Below are 16,907 nucleotides of genomic sequence, written 5' to 3'. Positions count from 1 at the left end.
TCCGGATCGCAACCAAAATCTAATGGATTGTTCATTGTGCCACACCCCACTCCTCCAAAAAATGTAATTCAAATCCGTAACGGATCTTTGGAGTAATCCTCCAAACGGAGAAACAAACAAACCAACAAACAAACCAACGCAGGTGAAAACATAACCTCCTTCCTCGGCCTTTGGCCTAGGCGGAGGTAATTATGCTCACGCACGTTTGAATGTTCTGATGTTTCAGAACGTTCTGTTGTGTTCTGAAAAAACAGAACAAAAATGTTCCGAAACAAGGACATAAATGGATTTAGAACCCTTTTACGTCTATGAAGAGTGACCTGCATTACCCACAATGCTCTTTGCCTTCAGGTTCTACTAACTAGGTGACCCAAGTCAGCAGCTCTGCAGCAACACATTCATTCTCCAGCACTTTTTTGTTGTGCTCAGTTATTTTGAGATCTCATTAGTCAGAGTAAACATCCGGCAGAAATACCCGTCCTCAGCCCCCTTTGCTCTCGTGCCCTAATTGACAGCAAATTGTGTTTAGTGGCAAAACAAAGTTAATTGTGAATCTAATTTAAAGTCTGATTCGGGCAGAAAGCTTGCTTGGTTTTGTGGCGCGGTTGAGTCAGAAGTCTGAATGCTGCAGCCACAGCTGCAGTGGGAACTCAAGCAAATGACCGAGATTTGTTTATTTAAATGCCACGAACATCGCCTCATCCTCATCCTCTCTTATCTGTCTGTGTGGAGGCTCTGCAGGGACCATCAGCTGCTCCGTGATAAACTGGAAGCCACAGCTCCTCTCCCAGTTACAGCTCCACCAATCAGACGACCCGATGTGTGTTAGCCCGACACATTCAATCGGAGATTATAGCATATACGCTGGTATATTTGTTTATGTGTAATCCTTTAATCACTGATGTAAAAGCTATGATTTATAAATTAAAGCTAGAGGAGGCTGTTTATTTTTGGTGTTATTGGACAAAAATTCCATAATAACCTTTCAGCATATTGTAATTCAGGCGGTACCCCGGGGTAGGCAGTTTCTGCTTCAGCAGTCTCCCGTCACGGGCTAGACTTTTAAAAGCCTGAAAACAGAGCCTTGAGGTGCAGAAGTCTCTCACAACACTGGGATTACAATATGCTGAAAGGTTATTGTGAAATTGTCACCCAATGTGCCAAAAACATACTGCCTACTGCCGCTTTAAGGGGGAGATCAATGCAAATTCAAGCATATCACTGATTATTTGACACATTCAATTCCTAAACAGATGAACAGTTAATCATCAGATCAAACGAGGACATTTGGATTCACCAAAGCAGAATCTGTTCATCATGTTTTTCTTATTCTGTGATAGGTTTAGTTTGATGGCAGCTTTTCCATCCGCACAAGTGCAACAATTATTCCCCCGATTGTTTGCTCGTCACAGCCGCTTCACGCTGCCAGGCTTTTTGCTTCCACATAATTTTTCCCCTAATCATTTTCTTCTCTGACAGCTCCAATCACATCCCTCCTCGCTGTGAAAGGAATGAAAAGCTGCAACTGACTTTCAGACGTAACTATTGCAATCAGTGGAGTAGTTATAGAACGTAGACTCGTGTAAATCAATTCTTTTCATCCGGTGTCTTGTTTTGGATTACGATGAAGGTTCTTGGTTTCTCCCCGCAGCGGCGTACAAACAGGATTCTTCTACTTCAAATCGAATTCATCAGGACCGGCAACTGTTGATGCAATCACTTAAAGCGACGTGCAATTCCATTACAAAAAAGACTGGCACCTGGTCCGTCTCTCTTTAGAGATTAGCAGCCCTGCAGCGAGGATTTGGTAATGAGTTGGAGAGGATTTACCGGTGGGAATATAATATGTGGCCCAGAGCTGCTGTGTTGTTTCCCCCCCCCCCCCTCCCCCCCAAATCCTCTCAGGGCAGACCGGCCACTGGTTTGGTTGAGCGCTGCAGGTTTTCCCAGCATCCCTGCGTCATCAGGCCGAGGGGAGGTCACATGCTGGAGATTACAGTAACATGAGGGGGGAGATTGGTTTTTACTTTGGCTCGCTCTGAAGCAACATGCCATCAGCCTGGATGCTTACTAATCAGGAGATATTTGACAAACCAGAGCGCTCAGACCTTAATGTTTTTTTTTTTATTGATGTAGCATGTAGCATGTAGCTACAACCACGTTCAAGCATGCAACGATGCATGTTTTATATTGTGTGGTTAGTTGACAGTGATGGAAGAAGTATTTTGACAATTTACTTGAGCAAACTGGCTATAACACACTTTTAGAAATACTCCATCGCGCACTCATGCACTCATGTAACTTAATATCAACAGTTCAATATTTGGTGAAATACACTTTCTTGTTGAGAATTAGATGAGAATATTGATACCATATCATGTCTGTATGGTAAATATGAAGCTACAGCTAGCAGCTGGTTAGCTTAGCTTATCATAAAGACAGGAAACGGTGGGAAACAGCTTGCCTGGCTCTGTCCAAAGGTAACAAAATCAAGATAGTAAAGATACAGAGGTGTAATGTCTACCTGAGCAGAGAATGAAGTCACTCTCCCTCTGTGTGTGTTGTAATCAGATCTTCTCCGTGCTTTGTTGACATAGCCGGGCCGGCTGTGTGTGCTTTTAGTGCATTTTCGTGAATGTGAGCGTGCCCCACTGGCTAGATCAGGGCGACATCTCTCATACGGCGGTTACAGCTGGTAACGCCGTCCTGACCGACGCAGTAGCATTTTCACCATACAGACAGACTGGTGTTGACCGTCTCATCTAACTCTCTGCAAGGAAGGAATGAGCGTATTAGCTACCCAAAATGTGGAACTACTTTAAGCCAAGGAACTGTGTCACTGAAGAAGTTCACTGACATTAGTCTATACTGTATATTTTAACACTAAAAGCAACAAAAAGTCTACATTCAAAGTTTGTTCTTTATCAGTGTTTACCTTGTGCCCCTATTAACAGTAAAGGCCTTACAGTAATGGTACAGTAAAACTACATATTTAACTGCTTTATATAGGCTACTCTTGGGTTTTACTTTCTATAACAATGCGTCATATTTTATATAATTGTCATATGTTTTGTGTGTGTGAGTGGTAAAAAATTTAAATACTAAAGTGGCTCAACATTTTACTTAAGTACAGTACTGCAGTAATAAGATTGCTTATTGGTTTTAGCACTTTTATGAAGCTTTAATGGGACCTCGGATTGCCCTTGACAGAATTCGACGTCCCCGTAGAGTCCTCTGGAGTCCCCTTGGGCGGTGTCCTTCGCCCAGTACTTATGGGTGCATGGCTGAGCGAACCATCTGTTCACTCAGTCAGGGTTGTGCCAGCAGGCTTCTGCTCTCCAAGGTCCTAAAACTGTTCCATTGATCTGTAAAGAATCTCACAGTGCAGACTGACCCCGATATCAAATGATTTTATTCCTGTTAAATTGAACAGGACTTTTTCCAAACTTAGCTTGTAACCCTGCAAACTAATGTAGTTATTTAAAGGTTCCATAATGTAGAAAGTGAGATTTAATGTCTGTTTTGATTATAAAGCAGGTCTAGGTGCTTTATAAATACTGTCCATGGAGATATGCTCATAGCCTGTTATTCAGATACTGTGTCTCTAAACGAGCCGTTAGGACTTCCGTAAGGTTGTGATGTCACAACTACACAGTCACCGGCAGAAGTTCTGCTAAACGGTCGTTTCTAGAAGGTAACCCGCAAGTTGGGGAAACTCTTATGAGATGGTTAAGGTTGGGCATTGATCTTGAATAGTTAAGGTTAGGATAGGTTGTCGGGCAGCGAGTCTTGCAAGAATTTTTGCAGATTTCAGATCAGATTTAGCAATTTGCTGGTTACCATCTAGATACGACCCCACTAAACTGTGTGTGGTTGACACACTAAGTTAGTCCCTGGCTCCCGGACAAACCGGGACGTCTGGTCACTGCAGCTAGTGTCCACACTACTCCGGCGTTTTCAAGCCCCTAAAACGGAGACGTTTGAAACCCTGTTTTAGTTTAAGAAGAGTTGTTGCGTTTTAGTCTGGACGGACAGAAACGGAGACCTTTGAAAACGATGACGCAGACACCCACGTTTGCTTCTTGACTGGGTCTCATCAGTCATGACTTGTCCTGCCCTGATTCGTCACGTGAACCTTTTCCCGAAAGAAAACGACAGCCTCGACCATCAGTGGTTATTTTCAACTTCGAGTTACAAGCGTAGCTGACCTTGTTATCGATGCTAGCAGCTGTTGTGCAGCTAAATTCTGCATTTTATAAAGCTATTACTGCCTACATGCGCAGGAGGCAAGCTATATTATTCAAGTGCTTTACATCAACTCCCGTGTCCAGCACTGCTTCCTGTTCACACCGGCATGTGCAGGCCCAGTATACGTGCCATTTTCCTACACTTGCACTTGTGTTTTTGTTTTGAAAAGAGAATAAAAAAGACAATGGCTGTTCTTGAGTCAAAGATTGTGCTGCCAAATATTGTTTCTTTAAATATTTTTTAAAATTTAAAGCTGTAATTTGTGGTGACATTGAACAAGAAAAGTGATACTAGTTTATAACAGCTTGAATTGATAATGTCTCTGGATGCCAGGAAGCGTTGACAGAGGGGGGAATGAAGCATGTTAGCTCCCAGAGGGCTGATAAAAGGCAGCGAACAGCAGCCTGAGGCTTTCAGAAAGCCACTGGGAACACACTGAACCAGTATAAAAGTGTGACACTGGGAGGCAGAGAGCCGGGTGATTTGTGTCCTCAGAGGACAGGGGAAAGCTGGAAAGGACTCAGTCAGGCTGTGGCAGCCATCTGCAGCGATGCCTCGTCATCGCATCTAATCAAAGCATCACCTCCGTCACCTCTCTGCCCTCTGAGGTGTCCCCAGCCTCCGCCGCTGACCCCGGCTCCGGCCGGGGCCATATGGTTCTACCCCGCTGCCCTCTCGCTCCGGCATTGTGAACAGATTATAAATGGCATTTAAATAATCATTTCCCAATGCCATCAGACAAGAGAGAGAGAGACCAAGCAGACGCACCGCGCCTCGCCAAGTAAGCTGCTTTGACTGAAAAGTCATTTTGAGTCTTAGTTTTATGGCAGACATCTGTTATGTGATAAAAGCTAAATTTGTCTGTTATTAAAACGGAAAACCCCGTCCATTTTTATTCTGGGTTGTTTGTGGTATTTGACAGACTTGTGACCTGTATATCTGTCTGTTCATGTGCAGAATATTAGCAGCTGTGTGTTTGTGTGAACTCAGATAGTAGCCTACAGCTTCGTTTCATTTTCTGAAACACTTCTGAAAACATAAATGTTATCACCATTTTATACGGAGCAACACAACCATCATTTGTTCTGCAAAAGACTCTGAAAGACGTTTATCTCATTTGAAAAGTAAATAAGTGTATCAATCGGTGCTTAAAGTGACTGTTTGTAAGAATCAGAAATGCTTGGTAACAGCGACACCTGTGGCCGTTAAGTCAACGAAAGTCAGCATCAGACTCGCGCTTGCTCGCTTAAATAGACATGAACGAGCATCACTCAACACAGTGAGGCGACACACGTCAGCTAAAACCACAATATCACTCTATATTTCACCTGCTTGGCAGTAATGTTAGCTGACCAGACGAAGGTCTCTCCATGAAGAGGAGAGGAGACACCGAAGTTTTGGTCGGAGACGATAACGTTTCTCGCTGCGGAGCCCCGTCACTTCACAAGACATGGAAAACCTCTGTTGGTCTGGAGGAGCTGCAGCAGTTATTTCTGCACAAACGTCCACTGTACATTCACTAGATATTCTCAGAGCTAAACTAACTCTTCTGCAGTGTGGAGTGTGCGCGCATGCACGTGAGAGTGGAACGAAATAGCGAGAACGAGCGGGATGTGTGAGTGAAGGCAAGCAGGCAGAGCAGCAGAGGAGCAGAGTACAGCAGAGACTCCGGTCCTGGAGACCAAAGCTACGGTCTCCCTCTCGTCCTCCTACCGCGGCCAACACTGTTTAACACAGGGGTGCCCAATACGTCGATCGCGATCTACCGGTCGATCGCGAAGGTAGTGTGGGTAGATCGCATGGCATTTATTAAAAAAAAAAAAAAAAAAAAAAAAAAAAAAAAAAAATTTAAAATAGACGTCAGCCAACAAATTGCAACACTGTTTCACCTGAACTCATCTGGAGTGGAGGATGAGATTTTGACACTACAAGCTGACATTCAGCTTAAGTCCAGGGCTCATGGACAGTTCTGGAACTTACTCACAGAGGAAAAGTACCTCAACATGAGAAAATGTGCTACCTGCATTATTCGGCTCCACTTATTTATGCGAGTCAGCCTTTTCCCACATGAAGATTATTAAGTCCAAATACCATTCCACCTTGACTGATGATCATTTGGAAGTGTGCTTGAGGCTGGCTATCAGCAGCTACTGTCCGGACTATGCATCCCTGGCTGATTCCATTCAGTGCAAGTCATCAGAGTAAGGTAATGACAAAAAATGTACAGAGTTATATTGTACAATATGGGTTCATGCAGTTATGCAAGGTACACCAACATATATTGTACATATAAAGAATACTCAATATATTTATAAATAAATATATGTTTTGCATTTTTATAGTAGGTAGATCATTTTGACTTGGTCATTTTATAAGTAGCTCGCATGCTGAAAAAGTGTGGGCACCCCTGGTTTAACAGACGGGCTTCACTAGATATAACTTTGTGGTTTTGGTGCTTCCGTGTAGTTTGTGTTGGAGTCTGAGTCTGAACAGCATAGCCACAAGCGAGCGCGCATGGGACACCGACCCGGATTGATTTATACGTGTAAGAAGTTACAAACAGTCCCTTTAAATTAGTACTAAGTACTTGAGTAAATATACTTAGTTACATTCCACCACTGGTACTGTAATGCACAAACTGTTGTGAGAAAATGAACTAAAGCAAGTGATAATACACAACTGTTTATGTGTCTAAATGTGATAGTGAGAGTGGAAGTGACAGTGTAAGGTAGCCTGCCCTGAGGCTCTCGCTACTAAACGTGGACATCAAGCCTGCTGTCCTCTCAGAGGAGACTGTTGCTGAGCAGAGAGGCAGCATCACAGTATTTCCACCTGTGGTCGCAGCACAGAGGGAGGTGATTGACTGCAGAGACATGCTCAGATGGAGCGCAACACCCCCTTCTCTTTCTGACAGGAAGCCAAAAGGCCATCTGCAGCGCCCGGGCTATTGTGTGGCTGTGCATTAAGCTATTTTATGTCCCACGTGAATTTACTGCCAGTCTTAAGTTAGTGGGGTTGCAGGGCGGGAGAGTATTTCATGTGCACCATGTGGAGAACAAAGGCAGTTTTAGTTAAGTGTGTGAGCCTCGCAGATGTAAAAGCTGTATGAAAAGAGAGAAAACAGATTTTGGATTTCAACTCAATACTTTATTAAATAATCAACATCATCATCATGAAAAAGGAAAACAAACAAACAAAATAAATGAAACAGTCACATTTGTTTTTCTTCAAGTTTTCCCCGTCGACAGTATTTTTACTTTTAGCTACACACACGCATTTTTAGTGGCTTTACAAAAGTCACTCGAGCTGATGTGCTGCTTCATTTTGGTGTGACAGTTACAATGATGGCTGAGGGAGGTAACTATGGAAACCGGGGCGCAGGAGGAGGAGGAGATGGACACTAGACAGTTATATATTTATCTCTGTATTAACATCTGTCCAGTGTTGACACAACACGGACGAGGTGTTGCGATGAATGCGAAGTCGTGAAATTTGAAAGCTTTTTTTGCATCAAAGCTACAATCAGTGAGGACGCGGGCCGAGCTGGAGCTGCCTGCGGCCGACGCTACATAAACAACGGCCGCCTTTGTGTCACCAGCTGGTGCATTGATGAGTGAAGCTATTGATAGCCGCTAACTCGATCAGCTCTATATGTATACTGTAGGCTACGCTGTGTGAAACTGAGAGGGCGCAGTGATATTCTCAGTTGTGGTGGATGACACACCATGACCACATCTAAATTGGCAAATTAACGATGAAGTCTGGTGTGAGAGTTCAAAAGAAAGGATGTTCAGTTATAACTTGTCATATGAGTTCACATGCTTTGCTATTTTCAGGACCGAGCCTGAGAAAATGAGTCGATCAGTTATTAATTTCTGTCTCTATTGTTTCTAAACATGAACAGACCACCATAATGATGATAGTTACACCTGCAGTCACAAGAGACTTTAACACTGTTGTACATCATGTTTCCTATAGAGAGGCGAAGTCCCGCCCCTTCCGGTGAACCACCATTGGACTTTATTTTATGAAGGAACACTCCAATGAGATCCAGTTTTAAGTTACCAAAGAAATAATATTTAATTTAAAACATCACATTATAAAAATCAAACAAAAGCAGAGGTAAAAAAGAAAAAAAAAGAAACATTTCTAAACTACCTGGCTGGCATGCATGCTACTACACAGAAAGACTATTTCTTTTTGTTCATTCTTAACAGCTCTTTTTGTTACACACCCACATATTTACATCATCAGTCGGCGGTGTGCCATTGAAATAAATCTCACACCAGCCTCCAGCAGCATACTGAAATAACTTAACACAACTCATAGAGCTGTGGTGACTTAGAGGAAAAGTCTTGTTATGTGCTTTTCTTATTGTCAACAGATCCACAACTAACAGGTATTTTCAGATTTCTCTGTGTCGTAGAGCTACATTTCTGTCCCAAAAAGTACTAAAAACACATCAGTGAGCCACACTGTTGCACTGGATGACATGTTCCTTTACTACGAAGAACGTGGGCACTGCAGTTTTTTTTTAGTCCCCAACAAATGCACTTTTTACTCTTTTTGAGTAACATTTGCTAAAAACTACATTGCCCAGTTTTTTTTAAGGAATGTGTTGGCCTTTTTTAAAGATAAAAGTATACATTCATGATGTGTTTTTAAAGATGTATGTCTTTCATAAGAACAAAACACAGAGAAATCTGAAAGTACTAACCGTCTAATGCATGTTGTCAATAAGAAAAATATAGAATAACAGCAGACTTATCCATTAAATCTTTTATCACATTGTTCACACAAACCCAAAAAGTCCTCAAATCAGAGCCGGTCTAAGGCCGATCTGAAATATTCTGCCCCAAAAATGAAGGTCCCATCCACAGAGAAAGGTCCAGTTTGCACTAAAGGTCCAAGTTTAATCTTGTTTAAATAGCTGGAGTCAATCAGTAGCAAGAGTCATGTATTATCCACGGAGCTGTCACACAGGCATCGTGCGTCTGCTTGCCATCAGTCAGGTATATAGAGCTCGGGAATCAAGCCGAGGGGTTTGATTGGATGAACGGAATTAGAGCTTCGGTTGAGATGCGAGTTAATGGGCTTTGGAAACCGCTCCGCTGTGCAAAACGATTGGAGGAACAGCTTCGTGATTGGACGGGAGGTACTGAAGTGAGGGGACAGTCGCCTTCTTTGTCACATTTCACAAATTGCGTTAAAGCTCAGTTAGGCTTAAATGAACATGGTTCCTCTGTGTCTGTGCAAATAACGATGAAGAATGAGCCAGAAGAGCTGTTTCATTAGAAAGGGTCACAACATGCCGCTAAAGGGAACCTGCAGCAGATTTATCGGTCATTTGGTTGATATCAGCAGCACTTGAACACGCTGTACTGTATCTTCTGATTTAATTAACGCCCAGGTCGGATGGTGGAGGCAGATGTTGCCCTTAACTTTGACCCACATTCACACACAAGCACAACCAACCCGATGCCAACAAACAGACTCATTCTGCCCTTCCTCGTCCTGACAATGGCTGGCGGGTGTGGGGTGTCAAATCTAATGAAACAGGCCAGGAACAACAGCTGAGTGTGTGGAAACAGGGTTGGAGGGGTGGAACGAGGACGGGGGGTGGGTGAGTCAAGACACAAGTGTCCTTGTCGAAGCCGAGCTGCACTGACCACAACAACGAGCCCAAAATGGTTGCCAGTCAAAGCTCCAGAGAAAGAGACGGTGGCGTCTCGGGCGCTCTGCTCTCTGAGCGTGAATCACCGCCGCCGTCACTCCTCTCTGGTTGACTGGTGGGAGCTCATGCCAGATCCCTCAGGCGGGCAGGGAGGCAGGCTTGACTCCAATAAGCCCCGGGTGAGCTGCAGTAGGCAGCAGGGTTGAGCTTTGGGTCTCTGACGGCCTCCAGTCTGTTCGAGGCAGGATTTGAAGGCTGCCGTGGAAGTGTGACACCAAATCTCATCGGATTCTGAACCGTTTACTTATTTCCTCATGTTTTCATCCTTTAGCTCCCTCTCTCTATTTGATTGGGGCGGGAGGATTAGGACTGGATTACCCAAAGGAGGGGACGTGTGGCAGAGTGTGTTTGTTTGCACATGTATGTAAAGGTTGGATCTTATACGGACGCTTGTTTACCATAATGTGACCTTGTTGGGGAGTATATACTGCAGCGTCATCGCAAAGTGTGCGAGAGCGACTGCCACGTGAAGGAGGGGAGTGGAAAACCTCCAGATGCCTCAACACAATAAGATTAAGGCTTTGCCACATGCTATTCTCGGTGGAAGTCAAGCATCCATGTTTTTAGGTTTGAAGCAGCTTCCTACTGTCAACCAGGGTTCCCAAACTGGGGGTCAGGACCCACCACAGGGGTCGCAAGATAAATCTGAGGGGTCTCAAGATGATTAAAAGAGGAGGAAAGCAGAAAATAACCAATTCTTTCCTCTAACCTTTGCTTTTTTTCTTGTAAATTACTGCTTAATTTTTACTTTTTCACTTTTTGGGTAAACTAACAGCTGGTAAACAAATGCAATTAACAATGAGGAGTCACAGGTAGACATAGTTTCATTTTAAGGGGACACAAGCCAAAAAGTTTGGCACCAAAATATCAGTAAATGTTCCGTTTTGATTAAAATAACCAGGTAAATCTTTTTTAGATATACCATAACGGCACATACCCCGTGTAATTTAGCCATTAAACGTCTCTTTTTAGCCACTCTGGCGCATTATAGAGTGCTGCGGAGTGACGTATTTTTGTAGGCCAACCAGGAAGTTAGCATCGCCCTGGGTTCCCTCGACAAAAAGCCAACGGGATTTTTCCACTGGGTTTTGGATTACTGCTGAAAATAAGCTCTGTGGCAAACAAACATTTATAATACTAATTGCACGTTTTGTTCGGCAAGATAAACTTCACAAAGCGTAAAAGCAATCGCCAGAAGTAAAAAGCTAACGTTAGACTACAAACGAACTACACCACGGCCGCATGAGCACAAGTATAAAAAACGAGGCTGTAAAGGCAGACGAGTCGGCGTGACGACGTTTAATCCTTCAAATGGGGTCGTGTTTACCGTGTTCACGTGAAGAATCCATATGAACGCCCCCATCTTGCGGTATTCACGACCTCGTAAGTGGAAAGTTTCTGAAAGCTCCGAGTTGTAACGTGTTTGTTGACGTTGTCAGAAATAGCTGAGGCCATGGAAGTTCATTTTTCGGTGCATTATAAGTTAATATATTGTAATTTTAGTTGTATTTTGTAATTCTTCATAATTTTATAATAAGTCTGAGGAAAATGTTGATATTCCCAACGGCCTCATCTTTCTCCTCTTTCACTATGCGTTTGCATTTCCTGCATTATGTTACCAACTTGCTAGCTTGCTAAATAGTTAGCCTCTGTGGCTTCTAGTCGCCGACAGTAACGTTTATATTGACGTTGCTTAGCAGTGGTGTTCTCACGACTTAACCATGTTGTAAACACGAGCTCACGAGTTTCAGTTGAAGGCACCAATAGTCCCATTTAGCCACTTGTTAGCAACCTCTATTTTTATAAGACGCATAACAGCTTCAAAATTCACGAGGGGGGTATTTATCAATGTGTTTTATGTCGTAGAACAAAACGTTATAATAGGCATAAAAACCCATTGACTTCCAGACGGGGGAACTTGAAGCTAAAATGCCATCTCATTTCCGGGTTTTAGGACTCATTCCAGTAGCACTCTATTAGCAGCTAATTTGTGCTTCCCCCCCTCATCTACTTTCTCTGAGTTATTAACCTCGAAACATGAGCTGTAAACTTCGGTGACCTCTTGCAGCAGGAATCCAAACTTTTGGACGGCTGGGGACATAAAATCCAGCTGAAAATATATTTAATCTGATCTGCTTTCAGAAAACTAAAATCCATATATTTTTCAGTGTAACAATAGCGATGAACCACGGGCTCATCTGTGACCACCTCTGACAACACACATTGAAACACATGGGAGGAAATAAAGGCATTGAAGCACAAAATGCCAATGGTTCATTCAAGGGAATAATTTGATGGGAGTTGATGAAGGGATAAGAGAGGATGAACTCTTGATGGCAGATGAGGATACGCAGGTGACTGATGAGAAAGTGGGACACATTCTTCAACCACAACAGCAGAGAGCTTCGCTGACCCTGAACTGCGCACGTGTCTCACACGGCGTTTTTATTCATGCGGTGAGGGAGAATAAAGCGCACGCGACAAGGCGTTTTAATGTGCCTACGTTCGTGTGTGTTTAAAGTCCGGTGCGGTCCAGCCTGGCCTGGATTAGCTCAGCAGGGCTGCCCGAGTGGACAAGAAGAGGGCAGAGGTTGAGGGAGGGGGGGGGCGGCAGTAATCTGCTAATCTCATTAATACCACAGCCTGCGCCGGTGCCCTGTCAACAAGACGCCGGGGAACAAAGGATGGAGTAAACAGCTGATGACCCTGGCTGCCGTCCACTGCACAATGCCTTCACACACACACACACACACACGGCCATGCATACGCTCGCACAAAACACGTACATTCTGCTTCCACCAGGAAACTCTCCTGAGATAGAATAGAAACATTGAGGCAGGTTTGAGTGAGTCAAAACAGCGACTGTCCCCTCAGGCCAGACAAGCCTCAAAAGGCTCCACAAAACATTTGCCTGTTCGTTTTGCTTTAGCGCACAGCAGGACCAGCAGGACCTAACATGGACTTCTCAGCTGTTCCCATCAGTCTGAGTCACTTTTCAACTGCTGGCACATGGGGGCTTAGCCAGCAGCGGATGTCAACATGTCTCCTTGTGTTGTCCTAGAAAATATATAACTCAGCGGATTATATTGTCTGTTTTATTCTCCTGTGAATCCTCCTCGGATGTTTTAGAATATAACCAGTGAGAAAAATCCCTTGATGGTGTTTTTGTGGAGTGATGGCATCTTCTTGTGCACACTGATTGATCACATTCAGAGAGGATGCTGGGAGGCCTGGCTGTGCAGATCCTGAGGGGCAGCTGGGACGACTTGGACCAGACACATGGGGTCAGACGGGACAGGTGGACCAAATGGTTCCTCAATTCAAGTAAACTCAGGTGGATATTCCAGCCAGGACACACAAAAACACACAACTGTGAGCTTCTGTTAGCCAATCATCTTGGGGGGGGGATTCCTTATTTCTATCTGTGGATGGATGGGACAATGGCAACAAAGATGGAATGATTAAATATGTCTACATGACTGTCAAGATGGGCCTTCGTTGCTCCTGCAGGGAAGCAGAAGAAGAAAAAGGGGCGAGGAATCTGTATGAGACCAACGTGTGTGCAAGTATAAGTGAGCGTACAAAAAGGCATGCAGACTTCCTCTCACCGATCCAGCACCCGACTATAGTCCTGAGGGCCGCAGCCGCCTTCGCTCTTGAGTTCAGCGAATACTTGTGTGAAAAAGTGCGGGTCTGCGTTGATGCGCAGCATCTTGGCGCTAGTAGCGTCGATGATGGCGAGGCAGCGGTCCCAGAAGGCCTCCTTGCCCGCCTCGACTAGGAAGGGCTTGAGCGGGTACGAGATCTCGTTGCCCATGTAGGAGTAGGACAGGTAGAGGCAGGTGAGCAGGATGGCCTGCAGCTCGTGCTCTGACGCCACCAGGTCGCCGTCCACCACGTCTCGGCACAGCATGTAGACGAAGACCACGTTGGCCGGCGTGACGAAGGCCTGGTCCTGCCAGCCCTGCAGCAGCAGCGAGCGGTCCACGGCCCGCAGCCACAGCACCGGGTCGGCCGGAGACAGGTGCTTCAGGCGGTAGCAGCGGCAGCACAGGAACTCCCCCAGGCAGCGCAGAAGCTCGCTGGTGGAGGCCTGGACGATGACGCGCTTCGGGGACGAGGTCACCGTCGCTTGGGGGACTTTTTTCACCGAGGACAGCTGCTGGGACTTGCTGTAGCTGTATCCGTGCCCCTGGCCCATCCCCATGCCGTAGCCGATCCCCAGACCCAGTCCCGCTGGGCCCTCGTAGCTGGACAGGTTGGCACATGACAGCGACTTCTTCACGTTCTCGCGGTTGAGGTGCAACACGGGGTCCTTTTGGTAGATGTTGATGCTGTTGTTGTTGTTGAGAGGGTCTCCAAGGGCCACCGGGCCGCCTTTCTTGGCGTTTCCCTTCTTCTTCGTGGAGGCCACTAGTCGCTTCCACGTGAGCGCCGGGAGGAAGATGGACTGGCCCCTCTTCAGCCCGCGGTCTTTCTGGCTGTTGAGGGAGCGGCTGCTGATGCTCGGGTAGTGGCTGAGCGAGCCCGGCCGGTTGTCATAGTAGCCCGATTTCCGAGAGCCGGGAGACAACGATAGTACGGTGCCCATGGCGAGTCCGCAGATTATACTGCCTTACTGCTGTTATGTGAAGAGAGGTTTGAAGCAAAGCACTCCGTTATTTCTTTACATCCAGCAGAGTTGAACTGTCAACAGGGAAACAGCATGAAGAGATGAGTGCAGACATGTCAGCGGGAGCAGTTTAGATGACTGTGGCTGCAGAGACCTGCGACATTAAAACACACGGGAAGAGAGAATTTAAACAAATGCATGGTAGAATAATAACATCAATCCCAGTTTAAATCCATATGAGCCATTACAAGCACGCTGTGCAGCCAAACATGATTAAAAACCCACTTAAACCTGCAGAAGGCAGAATGTTTTTGGCATCATTGGGCAAAAATTCCATAACAACCTTTCAGCATATTGTAATTCAAGTGCTCTGAGAGAGAACTAGACTTCTGCACAAAAATCTGGACTTTGACCAATCACAGGTCATTTCAGAGAAAGAGAGCGTTCCTATTGGCTGTTCATTCAACAGAGGCAGCTGTCAATCACTTGCGATCTCCGACTTCAACTGATGTAAACATGGCAGTTAAACAGTACGCTACAAGATGATTCTGAAAACATTTGAGGAGAGAAATAGGCATTACAGTAACAGAATATTGATTCATATTTGATCAACGCTGCCTAGTTTGACCGTTTGATCAGAGTTAATGAGTGATTGACAGCTGCTCAGAGACGGCAAGGCTCCAGCTCGGCTCTGATTGGTTGTTTTCCTCCGGTCTGTGAAATCCTGCAAATGCCGTTAGGAGCACCGGAGGACACTGAGGACACATGATGTTTTTCAGATTACCTGTCTCATGCTCTACTGTCAGGATAAAGTGATTTGCTCCATTTCTACCTACTGCAGCTTTAACTTTATATTAAATTAGAGGAGATCCCAAAGTTTCCAAAGGTACCAAACACGTCAGGCTGAATATTTGTAGATAAAATGATGTAAAACCACCTATATTTGCATGTAGTCTGGTGTTTTATACAGAATACATGCGTGACAGAGTGGAGTAAGACAATTTGTTCAGACCTTTAAACTGGATTTACAGAGGTTAACCCACAGCTCTGCTCTAATCTGAGCTCCTATTCTCTGAAACCTGTGAAAGATTTTTGGATTTCAAACTATTAAAAGGACTCTTTATCTTTCTTCTAAGGACTAAATGTAAGATGGTGAATGGTGCGTAAAGAGCACATTTAAGGCTTTTTTACGCACATGATTCTCTTCTCTACATTTTATTTATTTCATCTACCCTACCTATTTTACAAGTGCAATTACCTCTGTTTACATTACATCTATTTTTATATTTTATTCCTCTAGTGTAACACTTCTGTTTATATTTATTTATTACATCTACTTTACCTATTTTATTTACTTTATAACTCTGTGTGTGTTTTACCTGTTATATGTTTTACCAGTTATATGTTTTACCTGTTATATGTTTTACCTGTTATATATGTTTTACCTGTTATATATGTTTTATCTGCCTCGTTTAGTCTTGTCAAGTATTTGTTTTAAAGCACTGACCAGAAGTGGCAACTGTGAATCTCGTTGTATTTAATACAATGACAATAAAGCTTTCTATTCTATTCTATAATAAGATATTACGTGTAAAAAAAACAAAGACAGACATCCTTATTAGTTTAAAACAACATTAATCTTAACATTTCCACACCATCATTGTCCTCCTCAGAGCTGCTCTTATTGCTCACCTGTTTGTACGAGATGTTCAGATCTTTATTTGCTGCAGTCCTCGATGGTGCAAAGATAAATAGATATAAAGATGCGCAGAAAAGAAAGAAACGCGCTGTTTTCCTGCAGCCACAGCCGAGAACTAGAGCTGGCAGCGAGCAGGATGCTGCAGGATCAGAGGCAGAAAGTCACTCTGGCAGAAGCTCTGATCTGTACTCTTCTTCAGAGATGTGAGGAAGAAGAAGAAGAAGAAGAAGTGTGCAGGTGTCATCATCCTCTGCACCTCCAACCTTCAGGAGGAGAGACTGCTGGCTGACTTTATTATTGGGATGAACTGTTTTTCTGTTTGTGTCTCCATGTCCAGAAAATGCTAAACTTTCAGTGCGTCGGAGTCTTTTCAATGCATTCCTCCATGTCTCTCAGATCCGAGCGGAAAGTCTCCTCTTTGACTTCTCCTCCGGTGCTGTTCTCCGGTTCTCCGGTGCAGCTGTGTGTCCGCACGCTGAGCACCAACTCGGTCCCCGGTAGTCCGACCTCTGAACGGGCTCCACACAGAGAGGAGAGAGACTGAGCTGACAGGCAGCCAGTGAGCGCACAGAGCGGCTCCTCACACACACACCGAGACTCTGACTCCTCCTAGA

At 44.6% G+C, this 16,907-nt stretch overlaps 1 protein-coding gene across 1 annotated transcript; it reads right to left on the bottom strand.

Annotated features, from left to right (window-relative positions):
- Positions 1-7,373: 7,373 nt before the first annotated feature.
- On the bottom strand, positions 7,374-16,907 carry LOC141754530 (cyclin-dependent kinase 5 activator 1). Its single transcript, XM_074613653.1, has 3 exons — positions 16,287-16,907; positions 9,574-14,748; positions 7,374-9,531 (listed from the first exon to the last, which is right to left on the bottom strand). The coding sequence occupies exon 2, from the start codon at positions 14,571-14,573 to the stop codon at positions 13,587-13,589; it is 987 nt and encodes a 328-aa protein (XP_074469754.1). The 5' UTR covers positions 14,574-14,748; positions 16,287-16,907; the 3' UTR covers positions 7,374-9,531; positions 9,574-13,586.

Source organism: Sebastes fasciatus, chromosome 17, assembly GCF_043250625.1.
Source record: "Sebastes fasciatus isolate fSebFas1 chromosome 17, fSebFas1.pri, whole genome shotgun sequence".
NCBI lineage: Eukaryota > Metazoa > Chordata > Actinopteri > Perciformes > Sebastidae > Sebastes > Sebastes fasciatus.
This window is presented reverse-complemented; position numbering and strand designations above follow the sequence as displayed.